We start from the raw sequence: 26,071 nt of genomic DNA on the forward strand, positions 1-26,071 counted from the left end.
GCTGCATGTCTCAGGAGTGTGTTTTGTTTTTTTTTTTCTTCATAGCACAAATACACTCTTGAACAGAGGGCAAGAACTTCTGACCCAACAGTGAGAGTAATCACGTCTGTAATCTCTGCCTGTGCAGCCCTGCTGCTGGCCTTTTCCATGCAGTAGGCAGGGTTCAGTTTCATAAACAGTGTTAACTGATATCAAAAGCTTATGCAAACAGACTTGCCTTTTCTGTATGTTGTGGTTTAACTGGGCAGGCAGCTAAACACCACACAGCAGTTCATTCACTCCCCACCCCCAGTGCGATGGGAGAGACAATTGGGAAAAAAGTAAAACTTGTGGGTTGAAATAAAGACAATTTAATAGGACAGAAAAGGAAGGGAAAATAATAATAATGATAAAAGAATATACAAAACAAGTGATGTATAATGCAATTGCTCACCACCCACTGACCAATGCCCAGCCAGTTCCCAAGCAGTGGCTATGCCCTGCCGGCCAACTGCCCCCAAGTTTTTATTTTTGTCCAGCATGATGCCATGTGGTATGGAATATCCTTTTGGCCAGTTTGGATCAACTGTCCTGGCTGTGTTCCCTCCCAGCTTCTTGTGCACCTTCAGCCTTCTCACTGGCAGGGCAGTATGAGAAGTTGAAAAGTCCTTGACTTAGTGTAGGCACTGCTCAGCAACAACTAAAACATTAGTGTGTTATCAACACTAATTTCATCCTAAACCCAAGACGCAGCACTACATCAGCTGCTGGGAAGAAAAATTAACTGTATCCCAGCCAAAACCAGGACACTGTACAAGCAAAGATGCCTGTGTCCTGTCTGCATTTTCCAGAGTCTTTAAATAAAGAAATAAATATTGTAATTTACAATTTTTGTGCTCATCATTGACTTTGTGAGCTCAGTGGGAGTTGTTGATTTGAAAGACTTTAGGTTGCCAGTTTATTTTTCTGTTTGTCATGTCACAGCATCTATAAATAGTCATAATGCTTTTTCCAATATGTTGCTATTTTAGGTATCCTGGTGCAGCCCTGCATTATCTGACTGAGTGAGATGGGAGCTGATGGAGAAATCTCCTTCTTCATTGGTTCCATCCACTGAAAGGCTTCAACTGATGTATTTGTGTTAATGTAGAAACTAGGGGGCCTGGTCGCCTGAGGAAAATTGTGTATTCCTGTAGATGGGGTTCATGGACAGTGTTCAGGCAAATATTCATGATGGATTTTCAACATGACCTACTATCAGGAAATGTTAGACATATTGTCACACTGAGATCCATCTAGCTCAGAGCCCTGCTGCCAGTGATGGGCAGTGGATACCTGAGACAGATTACAGGATCAGTGCAACTGTGGCCTGATACCTCCTCTAAATATTCCCCCATCTTTAGTACAGCGTGTCTCATGGATATTCAGAGAGACTTTATCCCATGCATTTGTCCAGTTGCTTTTTACACTAGATAAGCTTACTGTCTGCGGCATCCTTTTGTCCTATGGCAAGGAGTTCCTTGTGTATGGAAGGGCAAAAATACTCTTTGGCTGAGGGTTTCCGGCAGGTTGTCTCTCTGCTCCATAGGCAGCTGAGTCAGCCAGCTTTTTGATAACGCCTCTGTCACTGCAGGTGCATGTTTGTTTGGACAGCCAGACTTGCTGTTGACATTAGAGGGTTAGAGGGTTTCCAGCAAGGTCTTTGTGCTGGGGCCAGGAGTCAGAGGTGTGCTCTGGATTTCGACCCAAGGCCAGCACAGTCACAGACGCTCCATTACACACAATTGACTCCTGAACTGATGCTAAAAAGAAAACAACAAAAAACCTTTTTCTCTGCCCCCTCCAGTATTTGTTCTCCAAGGAATAATAGTGCAGCAGATTGCCTAGAGACCTCCTTGCTTCTTTTCTGTGCCTGTGCAGTGCCCTTTTCTATCTCACGCAAATACTGAAATGGGGCCATTTTGGTGCTTTTCTGATGTTCGACAGGGAGTCATGATGTTAACTGTTGTGTGTGGATTTAAGAAGACCGTGCAGAGGAAACTGGAAGAAGAATGTTTCTTCTTGCTTAGGCATCCCAGTGCTGTCAGCAGCTGCCTTGCTGGGTTGTTGGGGAGCAGTGGGCGTGAGCAGCAAAGGCTGCATTGCTGCCTGCTGTCCCTCGCCCGTCACCCCACTTGGAGGGGAAGAGGAGCACCTCCATGGCTGCCTGTGCTGCCTCCTGGGCTGGATGGGCTTAGCAGAGTAACGGCCTTGAGAATTATCTCTGCCTTCCAGAGACAGGGGTGGCCTTGCTGCTAATTAGCAGCACGGCAGGTCCCTCCCAGCACAGTGTGGAGCAGCGGTGTGGCAGCGATAGGGCTGGCCACAGGAAGGGCCACATTTAAACAGAGCCAAATTCAAAAGCATAATTTTGATGGGAATTATACACATGCTGTGTAGATTTAGCTATGCTGGATGTACTTCCTAAGATGCCCCACTTGTTAGTAACATAATCTCTGAGAGTTTTCCTGTTGGCCTCAACAGTGGCAAATCATATATATTTTTATATATATACACACACATGTGTACCTGTATAAATATGTGTATATGTATGTATACCTGTATATGTACACATACATGTATATATATGTAGGTTATGTGTAGGGGCCTCCAGACCCCCTGCTTTGATCTGTGGTTGGCTTCTGCTGTCACTGAATAACTTGCTAATGCGAATGTAGCCACAGGGCAAAGATTTGCAGACTGAGGTTTTAAGTCTGCTAGAATGAGAGCTTTGTTAGCTTCGGAAATAAATACTTTATTTTGTAGACACATGCCTAAATATATCTAACACTGTATTAAGAAGACGACAGCCTTTATGAAACAGCTAATTGGTTAAGTTGTTCGTATAAATCTGTCCAGACTTATAATACTCTAGTCACTTTGAAGGGATGTGTGATTAATGGTGAACGGGGAAGTAACATCATTATTTCCCCATTTTCATCAATCAACATGGCAAAGGGTGCGCGAGCAGCTATTGTGCTTGTGGTAGCAAATTTTCAGCTTTGCAAGGCTGCCCAAAGGCGATGGGATAGCGGAAGAAGATGGCTTCTAGCTCACATCGTCCCTCCTGCTGTAATTATAGTAATACCTCTTTTACAATAGCACTCTGAGCAGTGACTCTCTTTATTCTGTGATAGCATTTCAGCCACACTGAGCTAAAAAAGAAATGCATCACTTTTAACAGGACCATAAGTAGCTTTGGATGTATAACGCCTCTATAAAACTGCTTGGCAACATGATTTATTGGAGCAGGATCAGTGGTAAAAGTGACTTCTCTGACAGTAATGGATGAAACACTTCCAGTGTTGCTACTCCGTCTCTGCTTGGTGCCTATGCCAACAGCAGGCTGGTTTTGTCAGCTCATTCATAATCTCTGCTTTGCTCTCAGCAGAATCTGTTGCACAAGACAGGTTTCAGCCATGGTGGATGCTTTTTTTCTAGGCATCTGTGGGAGCTGCTGCAGAATATGGGTCAGTACAAAGGCTGCTTGATTCCTAAGGTGCTGTCTGTCTAATTCCACATCCAGAGCCTATGCCTAGGTGAGAGTTGGATGCACCCCTCTCTGCTGCCCAGCCCCTGCCCCCAGTTTCTGTGAATAGAAACTTTAGTGAATGGGGTGGAAGGAGCTGCGCTGTTCTTAGACTGAGTGTGAGGTCTGGCTGATCAGCAGCCCAAGGTCAGAGATATTTTCTGTGCAGTCCTGGTGAGAAGACTGGGTTAAGGACCCTGAATTTTAGGTACAGATTTTTCAAAAGTACAAATGGAAGTGAACGATCTGAGAAACCACATCCTGAAAAATACCACTAGGATTTAGGTGTTTCAATATTGTGGAGGATCTGGAGTCTCATGTGTATAGATCAACTCACTGCGACGTACCAAGCACAGGATCTGGCCAGTGCCTCCTGTTTTACATCCTCTGCAGCCTGGCCTGCAGTGTGGACTTAGAAGTACAATGGCCATTTTTCCCCTCAGTGATACCACAAGCTGATGCAGACAGACATCACAAGCTGTGAGCTTCTCACCACCCCCGCTTGCTTTGCGGCACCAAGAAGCAGCCGAGGTGCTCGGGAGCTATGAGGCCATCAAGAGGCAGCCAGTATGGAGACGCAGTTCCTCAGCCATGTGCTGCAGCACCCTGACCTGCGTTGTGACTTGGGTGACAGTGTGATGTTGTGTGGGCAGTGTGATATTGGCAGCGTGACCTGACGCTAGGGCTCCCTGTGGTGGGACAGCAGACCCCACGCTTGTGCTATGTGGGCAGCTGTGCCACCCACCCTGCCCATGCCTGGACTTGGAACCTAAATAGGTTTGGGTCTAAGTGAGGTGTGTGTTGGGGAAGTGTCGTCTTCAGCACATATTTCTGTTATCCCAAGAGAAAACAGAGAAGCATTGCCATGGCAACTATTCTCCCTTAAGTATTTTTCCAGAGTTTTCCAAGCTCGTTCAATTTTTTTTTATATCCCTGGTGTTTAATTTAAGGCTTTCCCTAATTTGAGTGCTTCTGCCATCAGACAAAAAGTTCGCTCACCTTCCCACATGACTGTTGAAGTACATCATCAATGGAATTGAATGTTGCTGTGAGTAAGAGGGGAGAGGATCTGAAATTCAAAATGCATCGCACTTAGACAAATGAAACAAATTAAACCTTTTTCCCAAAGCAAAGCAATGAAATAAAAGGTAGTGTACAGCATGACAATTTTGGGCACACTTTCCTGCTGGCAGATCTTTCTAGCTGTTTAATCACTGATTGCAGGCTTTCTTAGTCCTCTTTATGATTCAGCTTTGCAAGGGAACATCTTTCCAAATCAACATGTGCTGGCTTGTTGAAATCTCTTTCATGAGCTGTAGTATTATTTAGCCAGAGTACTTTGAAGGGGTTGGTTACTGCAGTGGTGTTTATATGAGGTAGTTAAGGTCATGTAAAATCATACCTCTCGTTCTCCAATTCCTTGCTTCCTTGTGCACACTGGTACCCATGTGTGGGAAACCCAAGCTGAGGGGGGAGGAAAAATCCTGTGGAGATGCAGGAGGGAGAAGGTTGATGCTCTGGTTGTGCTGTCTCAGGGCAGGGTGGTGTGAGGGTAAGTCAATTGGACATAGCACCTTGGGTGCCCCATAACTTATATGCTGGCCCTTTGCTTTGGCAGATGCTGGGGGAAACAGCCAAACCCCTTCTGATAAGGGTTTACACTGTGCAGGCTGCAGTACAGTTAAACATAGATGAGGAACAGAGATGCCCCCCAGCTTCTCCAGCCCTGCCTTGAGCCAGGCCCTGTTTCCTCCCTACACCAGGGCCGAGGGAACAAAGATCTCCCTGGAAATCCCAAGCACAACTCTGCTCCTGCTGTGTTGCCATCTGCTTTACACAAGACTTTGGTACATGCCTTCATGGAGAGCAATGCTGTTTCTCTGAGGACATTCTCAGCCCTGCTTCCCAGGAGGGGTGAAATCCTGAGTCACGAGTGTAGCTGAGACTGCTCTGAGCACTCCTCCCTGCCCCAGGGAGGGGAAAACCACAAACACTAATTTTATGAGATACTCTGTTACGGAAACCGGACCTAAAACACCCTCTAGCTGGGAACCTGCCCAGCTGATTTCAAAACAATGAAGGCAGTCGTGCAGTTCTTGGAGTGCTTGCTTGATCTGAATAGGGAAACAGGGTCTGGAGCAAATAGCTGGAAAAAACAGGTACTGTTTCAGGCATAAGTGGTGGCCAGGAGTGGTTTTGTTCCTTCTAGGTGTATTTGTTGGTCTGAATGTGTATTGACCCCTATGTAGCTTCATGTTTCACCTCTCCCATATCCCTGAACATGGTGGTGGCCGGCACTGCTCACTTTCAGGGCAGGCAGTGCCCTGTTCCTCGCTTTGCTCCTCAGATGCATGCTCCAGGCATGGTCAGTATCAGCATTTTAGCGGTTGCACAGGAGATCTCTCTGCATCCAGGAATGAAGGCCAGATCTTGAACCAGAGGGGTCATTTGGCTGGAGACAGCTCTCCTCAGAGCTGGTTTGTTAACAGGCAGCAGGAGTTCATTTATTTTACGTTGCAATGGTGCTATTTCTGAACAAGAGAGAAAAATGGAAGTTTTTTCTGTAGCATATGATTTAGTTTTTGGCTTTCAAATTTTTTTATTTTGAATGGAAGCCCAGAATGCACAGAATGTAGCAAAAAATTGCGTAGATACGGACAGGGATTTTTGTTTCACCTTTCAAGTTACTCCCGCTCCTGATGCTAAGGCAGTAGCATTTGAAAAGGCTCTGGATGTTTTCCCTTTCCCTGGAAATAAAGACATGAAAATAACAATCTTGAAGAAACACTGGAGGCAGCTGCTTCCAGATAACTCTACCGAAAGCAACAACATGCAACCAGGCACACCAGGGAGATTAGAAGACTGTCCTGGGAATTGCCACCCAGCCAGAGAGTTTCCCAGTGACTGCAGCTCCCTGTCCTGGGAGATGCAGCAAGGGGATGAATAGGAGCTCCCCAGATAGTCCTGATGTGAAGATGAACACAACTGTTTTCCAAAATGTTTCATCCCATAATCCACGAATCTATTTATTATAAATAGCCATTGCACAGCCCACTATTATGACAAACTCTTCTGGCACAAATCCATTTCCACAATAATGATAACCTAAAAATGATGTCTATTCCCATGGCTATAGACAGAGAGCTGCTACTCAGCAACAAACGTACCACCAAGCACCATAAAAATAGCCCCTTTGGAATTATTCAGTGTTTGGGAGTTGTCATTTCATAGGGGTAAAAATGGATCCATTTTGTCACAAAATATGCATAATATGTATCCACAGCTTTATAAATAGCATTTATAAAATTATGCGTATAATTTTATCTAAAATTGATGCTGAGCAAACAGACAAAACAATCAACAAGAACTTAGCACGCAACTTTTGTTCTGAGGAGAAATCTTGGTTGCTGGTAACACCTTAGATCACTGTAAGACTTTTGCCTTAGAAATGCAGATGTCAAAAGAGACCTTCCTCCTCTCTCCCCCCTTCCTTTCTTTCTTTAAGACAGCTTTAACTTGAATTGGCTCTTAAAAGAGCATTTGGGGACCATGCTCTTTGGCTTCCTCTGTTGTTATTCTGCTTCCTTTCATCTCACTTGCTCTTGCAACACTGTTGTGGGGACAAAGCATTTGTACTGGTGGGTGAGGAAGATGAGGTCTCATTGGAGGCTCCTGGACATCTTTCCCACTTATTGGCTCTGCTGAAAGGGAGCAGATACAAATATCAAGGCTTTACTGCTGCCCTGCCCCAGGCTGTCCTGTCTGCCCTCTCCCCTCTGGAGCCTGGCTGCAGGCTGAGGGTCCTTTTTATCAATAAAGGTGCTCGGTCACATCCCATAGTGGCCAAAGCCCTAGGGAAGGGTAGGAGTTAGGGGTGGGGAAGGCAGTATCCAGGGAAAAAGCATCGCAGTGTTGGAGTGATAATGCAGCAGAAGTCAATGTGAGGCCTTATAGGAGAGGACAATGATTTTGTTTGAGAATAGAACTGGTTTTATTCACCCATACTTACATACATATCTGTACTCATAAGCAGCTGGATGCATCCAAGTGGTATTTTACCCTGGGTCAGATTGCCACAGCCATTACTGATAGTCCTGGTTGTGGACTACCCTCCACAGGAGTGACCTGTGGCCTGCCGAGAAGTGTAAGGTAGGAAACTGGATGCATGTGCTGGAGGATGCGACCCCTGTGCAACATCATGCCTCAAAGCAGTGTTTGTTGAGTCTCAGGATATAGTGCATGAGCAGACATGGTTGTCCTCTCCTGACCAGAGAGGATGAGGCAGTTTAAAAGTGGGATTTAGTGACTGAGAGAGGAGATTAAAATGGGATTCCCTGAACCGTGCAACAGCACAAGACAGCAACTTCACTGAAACTCTGAGATCATTTAAATTGTAATGCTTTTCCTTAGAAATCAGCATCTAAAAAACCTTTTAATGAAATATGAGTTTTTTCTTTGAAAGAAGTCTTAGAATAGTACACTTAATTTTTTTTTCATTTTTTCATATGATTTCACAAAAGTCAATAAATATTTTCCGAGGAAAATTATATCACTCTTACCATTTTACTGAAATTATCAAATGGTTTCCAGGACAACTTTCCAATAGCACTAGGGTTCACATTTCTACTTCTGGAGGGGTCAGGGAGGTCTTGGTCAGAGAAAGCAAGGGATAGACAAAAATGTCAGAACTATGCTTTGATGTTTTCCCACCTCTTGCTAAAGCAAGAAATATTGCCTGTTAATGTGATAAAAAGGAGTGAGGCTAGCAGGGGATTTATGCCCTCCTGGAGACATGGTGCGCTAGCTCTCCTCCAAGTTCTCTCATACTATTTCCATGGCAACTCCATATAATGATAACTCCCACTGATTTTCTTCTTTTATCTGTTATTTTGGTCCCAGATAGTGATGGAGCTGAGGCATATATTTCTTTCACACCATTTGATGCCTGTCGACAGCCAAAAGTAAATAATGTCCTCATTCTTCAGACCTTTAGGACACACAGTTAGTTCACAGTGCTTAGTTCACAGCGCTTTTGAAAATTCACCTGCAGAGCTGGACAGAGCTGAGCCAGGAAAATCAGTGCTACAGATGCTCAGAGGAAGCTGCAAAGGATGAAGGCTTACTGTCAGCACAAGGTGACAGGATTACATTCCACTCCTGCCTTTCTCCTTCCCTTGGCTAGGGCACCAGCTGAAGGCTAAGTAGAATGTGGTGCAATGGAGGATGGACGATTTGGGTACAGGGAGCTGTATCTCAGCTGTCCTGCCCACAGAGACAGGAGGTCTCTCTGCCTGACTGGAAGATACTCCCATCTCCCCTGCTGTCTGTTCATGATTGCATATCTGGTCTGGCTTACAAGGCAAGAGGCAGAAGCTTCTTCCAGGCAGAGCTGCAGCCAGAGGAACTCTCAACCAAGTGCCTCTAGCTCCTAACTTCCTCCCTCTTATGAAATCTCTGCAGCAAGCTGCTGCTGACTGATTTTACATAGCAGAAGTGGCAGGCATGCAGCTTGTTCTGGGAAACCTGTGCTTGCTTCATCTAGCTAATAGGACAGGATAAATCATCAGGGTGGGGTGGGGAAAGTCAACAGGGAGCCTTGAGGCCAGCTGCCAGCATGGACTGAGATTCACTCAGTGCCAGGGAGGACAGGACGGTCTGAAGGGGGAGGCCTATCCCAAGCATCCCCTTACTTCATACCATGAAAGCATCCAGGTGCTTTGGCTCTCCTCATTTCTTCCTACAGAGATTCCCATTTAAGCAAGTGATCAGTGCCAGCTGAAAGGGCATCATCCTCCAGGAAGGGACCTTAAACCCCACTGACTTCCACTTGATAGTAGTGTGCCTTCTGAGTAAGGCTGCAGATCAGAAGAGCTGTCCTACTCTGTTTAGTTTTCTCTGTCGTGTAAGCCAGCTGTTGGTGAGAGCTTTGCTGGGTCTCAGGCTGTTTTAACAGATGGAGAGGCTAATTATGCATGTTATTCAGTTCTCTGCATACAGAAAGGTTTGCGAGGATGGGAGCATGTCAAATATCTATGGCCCTCTGCTGTGACAGTGGTCAGAGCAACTGCATGGAGAGGTGGAGAAGATGCCACTGCACCCACAGGGACCATGGCCCATTGCTAAAGTCACTTGGGATTTGTGTTGCTTGCTACCCTGGAGAGGTGAGCCAAGAGGGGGCACACAGTCTTCCTGCCTGGCTCCCCACAACCCCACTGGCTCCCTCTTCCTTCCACCCTTACAAAGGGATTGGGACAACTTCAGGTCTGAGATCTTTTGCTGCTTAGCTTCACCTTGTCAACACCCAATTACAAGAGTTAATCCTAAGAAAAATGGAAAAGGAGCCAGAAACTCAGTGCTGTGATTAGCCCCTGCTCCCTGGTTAGACAATGTACTTGCTGGTTGGGACTGGTGTCCATCACTGCCCAGATAACAATAAGCCACCGGCTCAGCTGGGGGCCCAGCCTGTGCATGTGTCAGATGACGTGTAGTTGCAGGAGCTGGTGCAGCTCAGCCTCTGGCTCCCCTGCAGTCACCTCTGAGTCAATCCAGGGGACTGCAGCCACATGTCATTATCCAGACACCACCTCCATTAAGAAGAGAGGAAGGAGGGCTCTGTAGCTCGAGTCTTTGCCTGGAAGCAGTCCGGGTTTGGATCTCTTCTCTGAGTGACACAGAGGGGCACTCACTGGGGTTTGAGAATGGACAAACACCTAGGCATGGTGGAAATCTGCTCTTGACCTTGTGGCCTGAATGCTGGAAACAGCATTTCCCCATCACGATGACATGATGGAAGGATAAGCTCGTGAAAGATCTCCTGTAGGACTCTTAGCAATTCAACAAACATATCAAAAACACAACAGGAGGATTACTAAATGACAGATCTGAGGTCACCAATACAAATTCAAGCCTAGTACCTTGTCCACATGTATTACGATGAGCCCATCAAACACAAACAATTCCCCATCCCCCAAGGCAGAACTAGGGTTGGGGCAGCGGGGTTAAACACAGCAACATATCTCCCCTAAGAGGGAGGCCACAAAGACACATTTCTAAACTCCTTGTGTAAAATGTATCCAAAGTTCATGGTTTTTTATTTCTTAGGATGTTGCTAAAACACCCATAAAAACTATTATTTCCAGCTTTAGACATAGAGATGCCTCTGAAGTGGGAATTAAAGCCAAAGAAACTTTTGTCATTTATTTTACCAGCAAGAATTTAACCTTTTTTGTCCCAGATTCTCACTTCAAATGTATCATCATGCTTCTGTTAATTTCAATGTGAGCATTGTATGTACGGTTGGAGGCAGAGCATGCCCCAGAAGCTGATTACATTTGGAGAGTGCACTGTGAAAGGGAAATTAGGTGAGACACTACCAAGAGTTTAATCTTTTTGGGATCCTGTAAAAGAGCATACAGCTTATTTCAGTATTTCCCCATTCATTCAATACAGACAAGGTTGCTCCCACTTTTAGAGATTACCACCAGACAAAAAAAGACAAATGATATTCAAAAAAAGGCAAGATGCATAATGAAACTTGCAGAGAGAGGACCCTCCCCTCCTCCAACCCCACTTGTCTCCAGGATTTGGAAGGAATCACTTGTAGATAGAGCCAGAGCTGGACACCTCGGTAAACCTGGCTTTAGGAGTCCTCCTGTCGGATGAAAAATGTGATGGCCACTAAGACACAAGGCAATGATCTGCTGTGAACTCACTCGAGCAGTTTGAATAGGTCAAAAATGGTTCATGTTCTATCTTCATGCGATTTGGGTAACTCAGCAGAAACGGGACCGTGAGTCCACAGTGGATGCAGATCCCGCAGTGCCCCCTCGTGGTTACTGAAGATCGTGGCACAAAGGCCCGAACGTCATGGGAAAAATGAGCCGGTTCAGTATTTCTGGTCCTCACACAGGACAGGTTTTAGCTTGTAATTCCGGAAATGTGCTACAGCAGAGGGGGTGGCAGAGCCGGTCTCCTCCTAGGAGAGGAGCAGGGCAGCAGCGAGGGTGACACTGCACTGCAATAATGCGCGAGCTGCACAGGCAGGGTTCCAGGTCATTTGAAGCAGCATTATAACTGCCCCACAGTCCCTCCGGCAGCCTGGCAGCAGCCCATGCCACAGAGAACTGAGCACTCCAGACTCCTGTCTCACAAGCCAATAGCTTGCCACACCGACAGAAACTCACAGACAGCTCTGTCATGCTGGAAAAAAAAAACCCTATGCTTTCATCTTGCCTGTAGCCCACCCAGTAGAGCCAAGCAGATGAGTTCATACACTTTTCTACCCTTTCCCCATCAAACCAGCGCACACATCCCTGCATCAGTGACTACATCTGCTTGTGAGGTGACTTGTACTTCAGAGCTGGGCATTTAATCCTGGCCCTGCCAAGGTCTCATCTCACACAAATCATTTGCCCTTTTAAACCCAAGAGTCTGGATATAACAAGGGGAACCACAATGCATATATAGTCGATATATAGTTGTAATGGTGGCGATGGTTAAGGAGAAGAAGGGACACAGACAGGTCATGTTATCTACCTGCTGCTTCTCTGTGTAATAAAATTGTCCTGCACACGTTGCTACCAGTTGTCACCAGCTCTGCCACTGGGGACCTCCTGTCCTGCTGAGCTGCACAGTCCCACCCAGGCAGGCCCAGGAGCTTGGTGGACTCCCTTTGGGAGGCTGGACAGGGTGGGGAGTGGAGCTGGTGAGCCAAAACCCACCTGGACAGCCAGGCTGCCAGAAGTGTGCCCGCTTGCCCGTTTGCTGCCCTACCCCAGGGACTGTCCATCTCCCACGGCCCTGTGAAGCACCAGGAGTCTGTGCCCCAGTGTCTGGGGACTGACTGATCCTCTTTGCCCGCAGACACCTCACCAGAGCCAGGGAGGAGGCTCGCCAGGCAGTCATTTCTCTCCAGCAGCTGAAGTACAGCCAGTCAGGAAGAGGTTAGTTGAAATCAAAGCAAAACTGTGCTTAAAATAAAATGAGTTCAGAGACAAGGTTTTTGTATTGCTGTACAAAACAAGCTGAACGTCACAGTGGAAAAGCTTCCTTTTTAGGCTGGAACGTTTGTTTTTTTTTTAATTGGAACATGCTGAGTCAAATCATTTCATGGCAGCAAAATCGCAAATTTTACCAAAGTTCAATGAAAGGCGATGAAATAACTTTTTAAAAAGGGTTTAAATATTAAAGCTTCAGTGAGATGCGGGTTGTTTTTTTGTTTTTAACGACAACAAGGAGTCCGGCCTGCTTTGCTCTGACCCCGCGGAGGTGGAGCCGCCCCCCCGCGGCAGAGCCGCCCCCCCGGTCCCGCGCGGCGCCGGGCTCCGCGGCGCGAGGGCGCCACCCAGCGGCCGCTGCCGGGAGGAGCCGCCCCGGGGAGGGTGCGGGGTGGGGGTGGGGTTAAATCCCCCCGGCAACGCCGCCGGCTCTTTTCCTCCCACCGATTTCTTGGTGTTGCCTCCGCTTCCTTTGCGGAACCAGAAACCTCAAAACAGCCTCCTCCCTGTTTTTGAGGGGGGCTGCTTTCACTCCTGCTGGAACTAGCCCAGTGTGGCATGGCCTACTGGTCTGGAGACCGCCATGGGTACCAGGCGGATGCTGAAAGCATCCTGGATGTGGGTTAGGGCTGAGGGTCACGGCGGCTCCTTCCGGGCAAACAGGCAGTGAGAGAGGGTGTGTTTGGCACTGTTAAAACCAGAGTGCCTGCAGGAACAGCCTGTCACTTTACTCCAATCATAGAGGGGTCCTGGGATGGCTGAGTGATGCTGAGCCACAGCGAGGTGCCTAATTTCTGAGATTCAAACATGTGTTTGTTCAGTCTGGCAAAACAAGTAAAGAGCTGATTTGCAGGAAAATATGCACTGAGCAAGGGGCAGGACCAGAGTCAAGGATTCTACCCAGGTCCCTTTCTCCATATGACTGTAGGTCTCACCCAAAATTTTCAGCACTTCTTCACACTCCTGCTCCAGCATTTGAGCCTCACTGCAGACCGTTTCGGGGAGGAAACAGCAGATAGTGCCCTATGTTGGAGACATGGCATTCTGTTCCAGCTCTTGACTAATTAATTAGAGAACAAGATGCCCATTTTGTAAGTCACAGCTTTGCTTTCTCCTCAAATGCACATTACTGGTTTGATGGGAGAAAATCCTCAGCCAGGTGGAGCCCTGACTGACTCCAGGAATAGATCCAGATAAGATCACCCTGGCCACCTGGGAGGGCAGCCCCTGCTCAACACCTGGCATTTCAGAAAGCCTCTTGCAGAAAATGGCACTCATACCTAGCAGGGTGCTTCCCTCGTTACCACAGCAAAAGCAAAGCAAACACACCAGTTTCCCTAGAAACTGTGGGTGGTGGGGCATGTTGACTTTAAGGGAGGGGCAGGATCCCACATAGGACAGTCCTGGGTGCAGAAAGGTGAGTGTGCTGCAGGTAGAAAGAGGGGACAGGGTAAGTCCCAGGCACACAGGGACCAGGGTAGCTGGGTTGGGGCAGGCACCCACAGGAGACACCCTCATGGCCACTGTCTTGCATTGCTCAGTGCAGCAGCAAAGACTGCCTTGGGGCAGAGGGGGCTGAGTCCCTGTGGTTGGGTAGCCCAGTAAGGACACAGAATCATCGAGCACAGCTGGTCACCAACAGCTCACCAACCCCAGCCTGGATGTCGTGATGCAGACCAGCTGGTACCCAAGGGCACTGGGCTTGCTGCCTGCAAGGCACAACTCCATTTTGCATTCAAAGCCCCCAGAAAGCAGGCAAAAGCTGGCAGGGGCATTTGGACTTTCTTCCCCAGGGCTTCCTGCTGGGACCGGCAGCTGCTGCTGCAGCCCTCAGATCATGACTGGCCTTAGGGGCAGCTTCTGGCTCCTGCCAGAAATCACCTACCTTAGAGATGGAGATTCAGGACTGTTCAGTCCCTTCTATTTATAACCACACAAGCTCCTTTAGGTCAAAGGGAGTAACAGGTGCTGGGGAAAATGAACCTGAAGAAGGCATTGCCCAATGGTGCGCACTCATGGCAATGTATGCCAACCACATACCAGTCTGCATGAATAAGGATGAAGACAGCAAGGTGAAGGAAGTGGTTATTCCTGTTTATTTAGCCCTTGTGAGGCCATATCTGGAGTACTGTGTCCAGTCTGGGCCTCTCACTGCAACAGAATTTGATCAAGTGGAACAAGTCAAGGAGGGGGGCCACTGAGATGTTTGGGGGGCTGCTTGGAGCATGTCACCAGGAAGAGAGACTGAGGGACCTGCTTAGCCATGAGAAGAAAAGCTAAGGGGGATCCAGTTGCTCTTCTCTATTAAGTAAATGGATGCTATGAGAAGATGGGACCAGAATTTTCTTAGAGATGCATAGTGAAAGGGCAAGGGGTGACAGACAAGTGGCAAAAAGGGAAATTCTGATTAGTTCAAAAAAATCCCAAGTTTAAAAAAACCCAAATGAGAGTGATCACACACCAGCACAGGGGCTCCAAGAAGCTGACGGATCTCCACCTTTGGAGATATTCAAAGTTTACCTGGCCAAGGCCCTGACAACCTGGTCTAGTTCTGAGGTGAGCCCTATTCAGGGCAGAAGCTGGACTAGACCTCTCCAGAGGTCCCATCTGACAAAAATGTTTGTGTGACTCTGTAATTCTGCTAAACCTACAAAAATGCAGGAAAGAGCTGGAAATGAGGAGGAACCGTGTGGCTTCTCAGAATTGGAAGCTCCTTGCACAACTGGGAGCTTATGCTTTGAAGGGAGCTTGGGGCAGAATAAAGCAAGAGGTATGCTATGTGTTACCCACACTGACAGCTTTTAGATTTCATGTTTGTCTTTAAGACACTGCAAAGCTAGTCCCTCCCTGGGGAGTGTGTGTGTCAAGGACAGCAGTGTAATCTAAGAAACCCACCTGGCTGGGTGGAAATGCAGGAGGGGGTTTCTTCAGGCTCTGGTGCTGCCACTTGCTCCTTTGGGTGCTGGTCCCCTCTGGGTGCTGCTCACAGGCTGTAGTGCAGCTATGTGGGGTGGCTGAAGTTAATTCTGCTCACAGCCGTTCAACTTGCCTGGAACACAGCCGAGAAAATTAGAGGTTTTTCTGCTCCTCAGCTATGTCTATTTGTGGTCCTCTGTGATGAGATATACTGAGACCTACGGTACAGGGTTTGTATGGGAGAAGGTATCTGCTGTTGTTGGAGACTGGACACATGGGCAGCTTTGCTGCTAGCACGGCCATCTTTGGCAAAGGAGCGTCATGCACACTTGGGCCAATAGTTGCCACATCCAAGATGTGGCCCCGTGGTTTTGTTCCCTGGGGAGCAGATCAGATTAAAGTGATCCCCTGGCCCCATAAGCCCGCAGAGAGCAAGTGCACAAGGCTGTTCCAGCATCCCCACCAGCCCTGGCTACTCATGAATAGGCTGAGTCACTGTTTGACACTGCTCTGTGTTTAATACTGAAACAAGGAGGGGAATGGAGAGCCGCAGAGGGGACATCTGAAGGAGGGAGGCAGGGAGGGCTCCCAACGGCTCTTCGCTCATATGGGGCAGGCCAGAGGGAGGTGCAGTTTTTCAGCACTTACTTCAGAAAAGGCTGCGCAGTATGAGGGGTGCCTCAGGCTTACAAGGGGCTTGCAAGGCCTTGTGGGTTCCCCATTCCATGCAGCTGCCTCCTACCACCCCAGGAACCAAACACTTGCTTTCTTGGTCCCAGCCTGATGAGCATGGGAGTTGGGCAAGCTCCCTAACACCTCTGCCTCCAGAGCCTGAAGGAGGACGCAACCCAACCACAGCTCTACTGGCTGGCAGCGTGCTCCTCCCTGCCTCCAACAGTCCCTGGCATCTCCTGCCCCAGCTGAAGGAGAAGGACTCATTTACTCACCCTGTGCCACAGCAAGAGCTACAGAGCTAGTGGGGAGAGGGTGGATCCTTCCCTCTACTGGTTTTGGCTGGGATAGAGTTAAACAGCTTGTGTAGGGAGGACAGCATCCCACTGGCTGCCAAAGGGGAAGCTTTTCTGGCAAGCAGGGAGCATTTGGGAGGTAAACCCAGCAAGGTCATTCCCTCTCGCAGGCCCTGGCACCACTGGCCTGGGGCTGTGCCCCAAGGGCTTACTGCACCCTCCAACCCCACGCCTGGCTGGGCATGTGGAGCCCTACAGCCCTGGCAAGCCCCTGGTATGGTGACCCTGAAGGTCCTGGGTGCGAGCAGTGCCTCTGCCCTTCCTTGCCCCTTTCCTGTGACATCCCTGACCTGAGGTTCAGATAAGTTTATCCTGCCTCCCAATAATCCTGGCTGCTTTCATAATCCAGGTGTGCTCCATGCCAAGCCTTCTCCAGTGTGTACATTTCTGGTGCTTTAGTCTCCTTGAACAGGGAGAGGAGGGATGAGAAACCAGAGGACCCTGCAGGCAATGGACCTGCAGCCCCCACCACCAAAGGAGCCCTTTGCAGGGGAAAGGGTGGGCATGAGCCTTACCGGATTTCCTGCCCTTCCAGAGGGCTGATCTTAAGAAAAAACAGCACAAAGATCAGGCAACCTTAAGCCTCCTCCACTTGCTTGTCCTTTATGATCTGATCTCTGGCCCCACCAGTTAGGATTTCCCCCGGGACGTGTACATGTGTGACTAGTTGGTCGTCTGGGTTTGTTTAAGCTCAATCGTAAGGAAAGAGGAAAGTGCTGCTTCCCCAAAAGCCTCTCTAGAGGTATGAGAAACCTGCAGAGTGGCACCACCCCTTTCCTGCCAGCATCGAGTTGCACAGAAATTTGTATTTAATTTTGCACTTAAATCAGCTCTCACCCAAATCTGTCTTAATATTGAACAAGTGCAAAATAACTCTGGGCAGATTAGTATTTCTGTCATTACAGAGTTTTAAAAAAATTACTCTAAAAGGCACTGTAAATCCGTGGAAGAAGATTTTTCACTCTCTGCCAAGCAGCATGCACAATAACAACCAAGTAATCAAGAAAATTACTGTGCTCTGTATCGATGGGAGTGCATATGGTGTCCCTCATCCCTCCTAGTTCTGCTGCCTCTGGGGCGATTTGGGAGGCACTTTCTGGTCTGTGGCAGTCAGTGAAGGAGTTGATAAGTGTCTGTGATATGGAAAGACACACATGATAAGAGCACTCTTTGCTCTTATTTCTCCTGTTAGCCTGTCCCTTTGCTCCACCAGGCCCCACTGAAACAGGGGACCTGGCTCTGTCTTATTTAGCACATTTTTGGCTCTTTTGGGACACACTTTAGCTACACATAAGTCATCAATATGATCACAGCAGCTTGAAAACCTCATTTCTGGAAAGTTTTGTATTGTTTCAAGCACAACCCTCCTACCTTCAACCTGCAAGTCAACGCCTTGTGTCAGACCTCACATACCCACTTCCCAATCGGCTCCCCAATGTTACAATAACACCCCTGAATTTTCTCTCCAATCCTCTGTGTTACACATGTGGCACTGTGCCAGTGGAAGGGAGGGTAAGCATTTTTTCTACCTCAGATTTACTAGAAAAAGGCAAGATGTCCTGAGACGCATTTCAAACCAATGGCTAGGAGGGCTCTTTCTCATGCCAAAGGATTCAGAAGACCCAAAGGTCCCTGCGTTGCCCTTCAGTGTTGGTAGGCATAGTGGGAGAGGCCCAGCCTGGCATATTCTAGACAGCACTGTGCCTGAGGAAGGGGATTTGCTTACCAGGAGCATGTGGATATGTGGTAGCATGATGTACAATGTAAAAACTCATGGGAGAGGAAGCCCCTAAAATGGAAGATTACAGCCTCATACCATCAGGAGGTTTTAAAAAATATATTGTCATTATCATGATTATCATCATCATTATCATCATCATAATGTTTATCACCATCATAATTATTATTTTGCTTTGATATTGTTTCTACTTTCAAATAAAAATATTACATGTGTTCAGAACATCAGAAAAACATATTTTTACAAGCTGAATTAAATACCTACAAGCACCTTTCTATTCTTGATTATGCGAGTAACCAGCAAGAAACAAGTGAATATGTACAGGAATATAGACCCAGCAGACACAGTCACATGCAGTGATGAAAAGATCACATCTTCCCTCCTGCATTTACTTGCTGTGGCTTGGGTTTATATTTCTTAATTTCTCAAGCACTTCTAACTGAATCAGCTTTCCTTATTCAAGAAAAGTAACATGGAGAAGCTACTAACCCTCTTCTGCGCCCTCAAGGAGCTGATCTCTTGTCCACAGTAACAGCTTCGAAGAAGCCAGCATTTCTGTGCCATTTTCCCCCCAGCTGCTGTCTTCCAGGTGGCCCACTCCAACCCATGGAGAGCTGTTGCTGTCACCCCACCAGCCCTTAGAGGACTCACATTCCCAAGGAAGAACACCAGTCTCTCATAGTCAGGCTGTTTGGGTTTTTATTAATTAAATATTCCACATACAAAGTACTAAATAAATATATAGCTGTGTCAGACACAGTGTACCATACACAACCACTTGGTGAGCTCTATGTATTTATACATGAAATATCATGGAAAGCTATTTACCAAATGCAAAGCAGGCTACAGAATGACTCAACTCTGCAGGCTCATTGCTCATTGCTAGGGTGCAGTCCACACAGCGCACACACACACGCACATGCTTGTGGTTGCTCGCTCCTGGGAAGAAGCGTGTCTGCCCTCTGGCTGCCTGCGAAATGTTTGTGTTAATGTCAGAGACACACTTGGGAGGAGACAGAGATCCAAGGTGCATGGGATTAGGTCCCACCAGAGATCCCACCAGCAAGCAGCTGCACGGAAGAGGTTTTGTCTGCAGGGTTTCACAGCCTGGGGTGGCAGGGGTGGGGAGGGAGGGTTTGCAGGGCTGGGCAGGCTCCCTGGGGAGCTCAGCTAGGGCACTAGAGCTAGGAGGGAGGCTGATGCTAGAGTGCAAATCAGAAAATGTGTCAGGGTAAATAAGTGTAGACGTTTTTATGTCTTTACGTTTTCTTCCACCTCTCCACCATGGTCTGTAGGTGATGAGGAAGAGGTTGGAAGTGAACACGAAGAAGAAAAATGGCATTTTCTCTCTCTTCCTCCCTCCCTCTTCCCCCACCCCCACCCTTGATCTCTGGAGGAGAGCCAGGCAGGGTTGGGAGTGGGCACAAAAGTAATTGTGAATAGATAAGGGTGTCCTCTGTAGTACCTGAGATGTGTTCACGGGTGGGGATGTGTAGGGCTGATGTGCCTGCTCCTGTCTCTTCTCCCATCAGATGTGGGGTGCAGACATCCCCATGAGCCCATCAAAGTGAGACCTGTCTGGGGCAGAGCCAGTCGCAGACTGGGCTGATGATCTTCCTGCTGCTCTAGCCCTACAGCATTCCTGCTGAAAATAGGCCAGAACAGGCTCTTCCCAGCACACTACTCTGTCAGAAAAGATGAGCTCCATCCCACAGAGAAACAGAGTGAGCAGGGATAGGAAGGCTAGAGCAGTGTCTCGATGCTGTGTTTGAGGAATGAGGGGGAGGTACAAGGATGCCTGTGGAGGGAAAAGAGGACCCCTCTCATCTTTTGCCAGTGTGGCTTGACTCTGTTTCTTCTGCAAGATCAACTCACTTGTCACCATGTGGCCCATTACTCACGCCTCTGCTGATGGGCGGTTAGTCTTTTTGCTCCCTGCGGAGCTTTCTACATGGGGCCTTTCCCACCAGTGTAGTCATGGTATGGGCTTGTCCGCGCCTTGGGCCGAGGGATGGAGAAATCGTTTTGCAGTTCGATGGTCTGAAAAGGAAGAAAGTCTTTACTTTTCAAAACTGGAGAGATGTAATAGAATAGGGCTTAAAAAAAAAAAAAAAAAAAGAAAGGGGAGAGAAGAACAGAGATTAAGGTTTCCTGCGAGTGTGATCAATGGGGCTGTGGAAGATGATACTGGCAGAACAAACCAGTAATGGAGACATGTCACCAGAGGACATGTAGGGACATGATGTGAGCTACTAGACCTGGCTAGGCTGTGGTCTGAAAAGAGACTGGTGAATACACATGGTGACACATAGACTGCCCACTCAGGATCTGCACTGCAACTTCCAGTAACTGCTGATGGGAATACATGCAGGGCACAGGCTGGGGAAAGGAACAAGATCTCCTGAGGAAAGAGCACAATCTACTGCAGGAACTGTGCTCAAAGAGGGGAATTCTTATGGGATGTCAAATCCAGAAGTATTGAAAACCACAACCTTAGACTTTGCCTTGGGGCCCTCTTGCCTCCTCATGTCCCTGGACATGTCACAGCTCCCTCCCCCTAGCCACAGAAACCTCCTTGAACACATGTTAGGGTATTTCCTGGCTCCATGTGGAGCATATGCCTGCCTCCACAGAGCCTGCTCTAGGTCTGTCTTTGCCCCTTCTCCTTCCCTTCCCTTCAGTGCCTGAACAACAGCCTACATGTGGTGAAATGGGTGAAAGGGGTGTGAACTTACCTTCATCTGAAAGTGAGAAGAGTATGGGGAGTAGTTGAGGTCTCCTGTGTCTCCTGAGTCACAAGACAAGAGCGGGGGGAAGTTAGTGAGTTAGCATTATATGGTAGCTTGGAAATACCATGTCAAGAGACTCAAAGGGCCTGTGGCTATGTTAGCAGTTGCTTTTAGACTGATCAAACTATGCAATATGCAGGCAGGAATGGGTTAAAATCCATAGGTGGGAGACTTATTAAATATTTCCTTATGAAAGCAGGAATTAATGGTATTGTAAATAACAGGACATAGGTGGCCTTGGAGTTTAGACACCTCCTGTTGCCTCACAATTGCTGTCATCATCACTGGCCAAATCCCTCCCACTTGTGTACACAAGACCCTGTCTGCAGTATTCCCTGGGAAAGCACAGCCTTTCCCAGCTATTCTTTTGCAAACCTGGAGGTCTGACTCCAGGGGACAAATGTGATCTCAGTAGCAGATCCGTGGGGACTGCAGTCACATGTCCTACCCATAGATTTGGGAAGCCTCAATTGACAAAACATTTTGCTTTGTCCAAAAAGGCATAAGACTTATGCAGAAAAGTAAGACCTCCTTGCCTCCTTTTTGGATAATGAGTTAATTTTTAAATAGATAATGGGAACCAGATCAGAACTGGAATAAATAATCTCCAAGGTATAACCTGAAGAGGTCTGAAGAGCTGGATCATTGCTAAGAGACAAACAAAAAAATCCTGAATTTTTACACGTACTTTCCAGACAACAGAATCATAAGGAGTTATGTCTCAGACCTAGCACCGACTAACTCTCCTATTCAGTCACTCCTCCTACACATCTTTGGCTTTTGCATTGGTCCTTACTCTTTTTCCCTCTTAACCGGATATCCACTTTCACTTGCATTTCTGAAGTTTCATCAGTATGAAACTTTTTCCTACCTCTAAATTATCCATCATCTTCATATCTTTTTTTGTAGCTCTCCTACCCTTCTTAGCTCATGAGTGGTGCATGTGTGCTTAGGGCTGAGGGACAGTGGAGTCCTTCACTTCATCATACCTTGCACAATTTCATCTTGGGTGTAGGCACGGTTGACCACTCCAGTTGTCTGCTTTATGAACTTGGGTTGGCAGAAGTCATTTTCTGGAGGGTAGTCCCCCAGCTTCAGAGGGGCAGTGAGGAAACAAATTTCAGGGACGATATACATTATCAGGAAGATCCATCCATTGGACACCAGAGCAATGGCCACGACAGGATCATCCCAGCTACGGTTGTCTAAAACTGTGTTGCCTTTTGTGAGCATAGTTATCCACACTACCCAAATGGCAATGGAGAACAGGACAGCCACAAAGATGTGCGCTCCATGCCTCTTCCAGCTTTTGTATGACCCACAGAATGTGAACATGGAAACCAAAAAACTCAGAGCCATCAAGAAGAGCACGTAGATCAAAAGCATGACAAAGTCTTTGTTGGTCTCCTCCGCAGACATATGCAGAAATGTCATTTCCTGGTTTACTAGCATGGTGACCAAGTACTCAATACTGATCACAACTTGTACCAAGGCAAAAGAAACAATGAGAAGCAGCAACACCAGCCAGGAGAAGGGCTTTCTTCCTCTCACTAGTCTGTTGAGGTTGCAGGCATGGGTGAGGAGGCATGAGAAGCAGAGAGCAAAGATGACTCCAAAAAGGAAGAAGCGAGTGGGGCGAGTCCTGTCATTGAGTTTAATGATGAAGGCAAAAGTGAGACCAAAAATGCCGAGTGTGCCTAAGAGAAAGAAGAAATAGATGGAGATCATATGCCGCTTGCTGTTGTCTTGGACTTTACAGATGAGAAAGAAGAGTGAGCAGATGAGGAAAATGGTGACGAGGACACCAGCTGCAGCCAGTGACTCCAGGACAATCCCCCAGGCCATCTCCATGTCACAGAGCAGGTAATAGTCATCATCAATGCTGCTGCAGCCTTGGGGAGGTGGTGTCACCATCCTCTTGCTTTCTTGAACACCTTCCCCGTGAAATGTTTCCCCAAAGCTGTAGAACAAAAGACACAGGCTGTTATATCAACTACCTGGGTGCTGCCAGCAGAGGAGAGAGAGAGGCAGGACAGTCATCCATCCCCACCTCAATGGGCAAGGACACCACAGTGCTAAGGGCATGGGGCTGTGGGAGCAGAACCATACCCTTCTGTGCCATCGGCTCTCTGTCAAGGGCAAGCCAAGCCCCTTAGCAGAAGGCGATTCACCTTGCATGTCTTCTGCACCATGCCTGGGGTTGTGCAATGTCATAGGAGTGTGGGGAGCAGGGAGGAGGTGAGGCATTTTCGCAGGTGTTAGCTTGGTGCCCTGCAGCACAGAGACTGAGCTGTCTTGTCACTTCTGTGATACAGGAGCAGCTGTTAGTCATAGTACAGCTTACGCTCTTTTGACGAGTTCAGACAACATCCGTTCCTTGTGCCAGTGAAGTTCAGAGGTGAGTAAAGCAGAACAGGAAATTCATTACTCTGTTCCTTTTCTGTCTACTACTTTCTCTGAAAAACTCTGTGTTTTGGTTTATGGGTATGAATGAAGGGGAACTTTAATGACCTTCTACCCTGCAGGTAACTAACTGCATGTCTCCAGCCTAGTTCTTCTCACTCCAAGTTAAATAGCAAATATAGGCCACCAACCATGAGCCCCAGACTCATAGTCCTTCATGGAGTGCAGCAGTAAGAACTGTCTCAAAGACCTTGGTCCCCTCCCCAAGATATTGCCTTGTGCTGGCTGGAGGCCTGACATGTCAAAGCTAATGCTGTTCATTGCACAAGGGGTAACCACCAAGTTACTGCTTGAGGAGTCCACAAGTCAAGAATGGCCAAGGTCTCTAATGCACCCAGTGAATTCTTGCTGTCTTGTCATGAGGAGTTCAGTGTTGTCTGAGTAAGCCTGGTTTAAGCCTGCCTCGCCAGGGGATAAAAGGGCTGTTTAGGTGAGCTCTGCCCATTGCTGAAGGGAATTAAGTTGCCTAATTCCTTGGGAGCCTGAAGCATGTGCAGAAACCACTGTACGAGGATGTTGGGCACTTTGTGGCCCAATATGCTGGCACTGAGTGAGTTTAGACCCCAGGGGCTAGGTATTGCTTTCTAGGTACCAAATTGCTCAGTTAGGCTCAGGTCTCTAAAATCTACCAAAACAGGAGTTTAGATACAATATTGGCTTGAAACATGGGGGATTCTGGCCTTAATGGTGACCCACACTGGAACACCAAGGGCTTTCTTTTCTGAGAAACAAAGAAAAAAGTTCCCCTTGCAAAATTTAGTGGTTAGTGCTTGCCATTTGCCTTCATTCCCCCTCCAGAACAACAGGCTGCAGTTACAAGGCTGAGTCGAAAACCCTTCTAATAGATTCTGGGGAGGGGAGATTGAGTCTTCAATAAATGGCAGTTGATCTAACCAAAGGATGAGTGAAGGGAGAAAATACCACTGACTCACTCTCAACCCCACATATGCCTCAATGTGACCTGCTTATAAACGGTGGAGTTTTTTCCCAGTTTATAACTTCATGTTGTAAATGGAGATGTGTAGCTTTTCAAAAAGCTGGTTACAATAAAATGAAATTATGCTAATATGCAGGGACTCTGGACTCTTATGAAGAGAATGGGACTGGTGAATAACACACATGGGAGTTTTTACAAATCATAATTCACAATATTTTGGGGATTTATGACCTCTTGCACAAATAGCTGAGAGTTATCTGGGCATTTGTGAGTAATAAATAATAAACCTTTCTGAAGATCTGGAGAAGAAATGCTATAATTTTAACTACAGAAATTTACTGTTCACAGCTCTGGCAGATACAGACTGGTGGCCAGTGTCAGGAGGAGGTGGAGAGCCCAGAGAGCCAGCGTGAGACCCCAGGGCAGCACAGAGCACACCCATAGCTTTGGGTCCTGACTGGTTCTTACTGCAAGTGGTACTTGCCACACAGTTGGCTGCCACAGCCCTTGGAACAAATAGGGTGGAAAGAACCTCACTGCCTTGGAGAACTGGGCCACTTGTGCTGATCTTTACTCCCTTTTCTTTTTTTTCAGGGTAAATGTCCTGTGAGGCATGAAGAGTCTCTGTCCTGCCTCCTGGGTGAGTGTTGCCCCCCAGAAGCCAGGTCTGCTCATCTGGCACCTACACAAGCATCTGGGATTTCCAAGGGGCTCTGCAGTCTGTGCAAGGGAGCCTGTGGTACAGTCACTTCACTACTGCTGGGTCCACATCACAGCTCACAACCACATCATGGTTCTTGCTGTAGTGCTGAGTCTTCTCCCTCCAGCCTGAGCCTCCTCTCTCCTTAACACTTATGTGTAAAGTACTCCAATTCAGACACAAATTTCAAATAATTTCCCAGGAAAGTCTGCCGTAACTCCCCCAGCTCCAGCTGGCAATCCCATCTGTTGACCGTGGCACCCCACACCCCGGCTCTCCAACCCCCCAGAGCCGCAGTCCTGTACACCATCCACCCCAGCCGCAGAAGGCAGGTCCACCCTGGATCCTGTAGAACATTGCCTTGAATTACCTTTCTGGGTCCTGTCCGGAGAAGGCAACAGGGAGGCTCCAGTTAGAAAAGGCAACTTCCCAGTGCACCAGTAACACAGTCACCTCTGCTCCTGTTAACCCCAGCCAAGCAGCAGCCCCACGCTCACCTTACTTGGGAGCTTTAACAGCTGGAGGCCTGAGGAGGTGTGGCTGAGCACGCCTATTCCAGTTCCACAGCCTCTGCTCTCCGACAGGACACAGCTAGGAAAATACGATCCCCGTGCCAGGAAATGAAGAAAGGCCTCCTGACGTCAGTGGGGCACTCACCCCTGCTTCAGATTGGAGGTGGGGCCCCTGCAACAGAATTGAATGCTGCTCAGCCAAGCACCTGATAAGGGGTTCCCCTGTCTGACTCCTGGCACCCGTGGGTGGAGACCATGGCTATGAATAGCAGTGCATCCCCTCCCTGCTCCAAACCTTTTGTCTCTTTGCATGTTTTCTTGCCAGATAACTGCTTGCAAGGTGGAAGATGAAGAGTTAGTGGGATGAAAATGGTCCCACAGCACCTGGAGGGAGAGTGGCTGCAAGCCTGGCTCCAGAGACCATTTCCTCGCGGCTCTTGCTGGG

At 47.8% G+C, this 26,071-nt stretch overlaps 1 protein-coding gene across 2 annotated transcripts; it reads right to left on the reverse strand.

The window, feature by feature from the left end:
• Positions 1-18,901: 18,901 nt before the first annotated feature.
• LOC142050449 (retinoic acid-induced protein 3-like) lies at positions 18,902-25,719 on the reverse strand. 2 transcript variants are annotated; one of them, XM_075079118.1, is made up of 4 exons: positions 25,612-25,719; positions 22,004-22,974; positions 20,961-21,013; positions 18,902-20,265 (listed from the first exon to the last, which is right to left on the reverse strand). In XM_075079118.1, exons 2-4 carry the CDS (start codon positions 22,926-22,928, stop codon positions 20,173-20,175), a joined length of 1,071 nt encoding a protein of 356 aa, XP_074935219.1. In that variant the 5' UTR covers positions 22,929-22,974; positions 25,612-25,719; the 3' UTR covers positions 18,902-20,172. The 2 variants fall into 2 exon arrangements, with proteins under 2 accessions (XP_074935219.1, XP_074935210.1); XM_075079109.1 differs by having other exon boundaries at positions 25,485-25,719.
• Positions 25,720-26,071: the final 352 nt, after the last annotated feature.

This window comes from Phalacrocorax aristotelis, chromosome 1, assembly GCF_949628215.1.
Source record: "Phalacrocorax aristotelis chromosome 1, bGulAri2.1, whole genome shotgun sequence".
NCBI classification, from domain to species: Eukaryota; Metazoa; Chordata; class Aves; order Suliformes; family Phalacrocoracidae; genus Phalacrocorax; species Phalacrocorax aristotelis.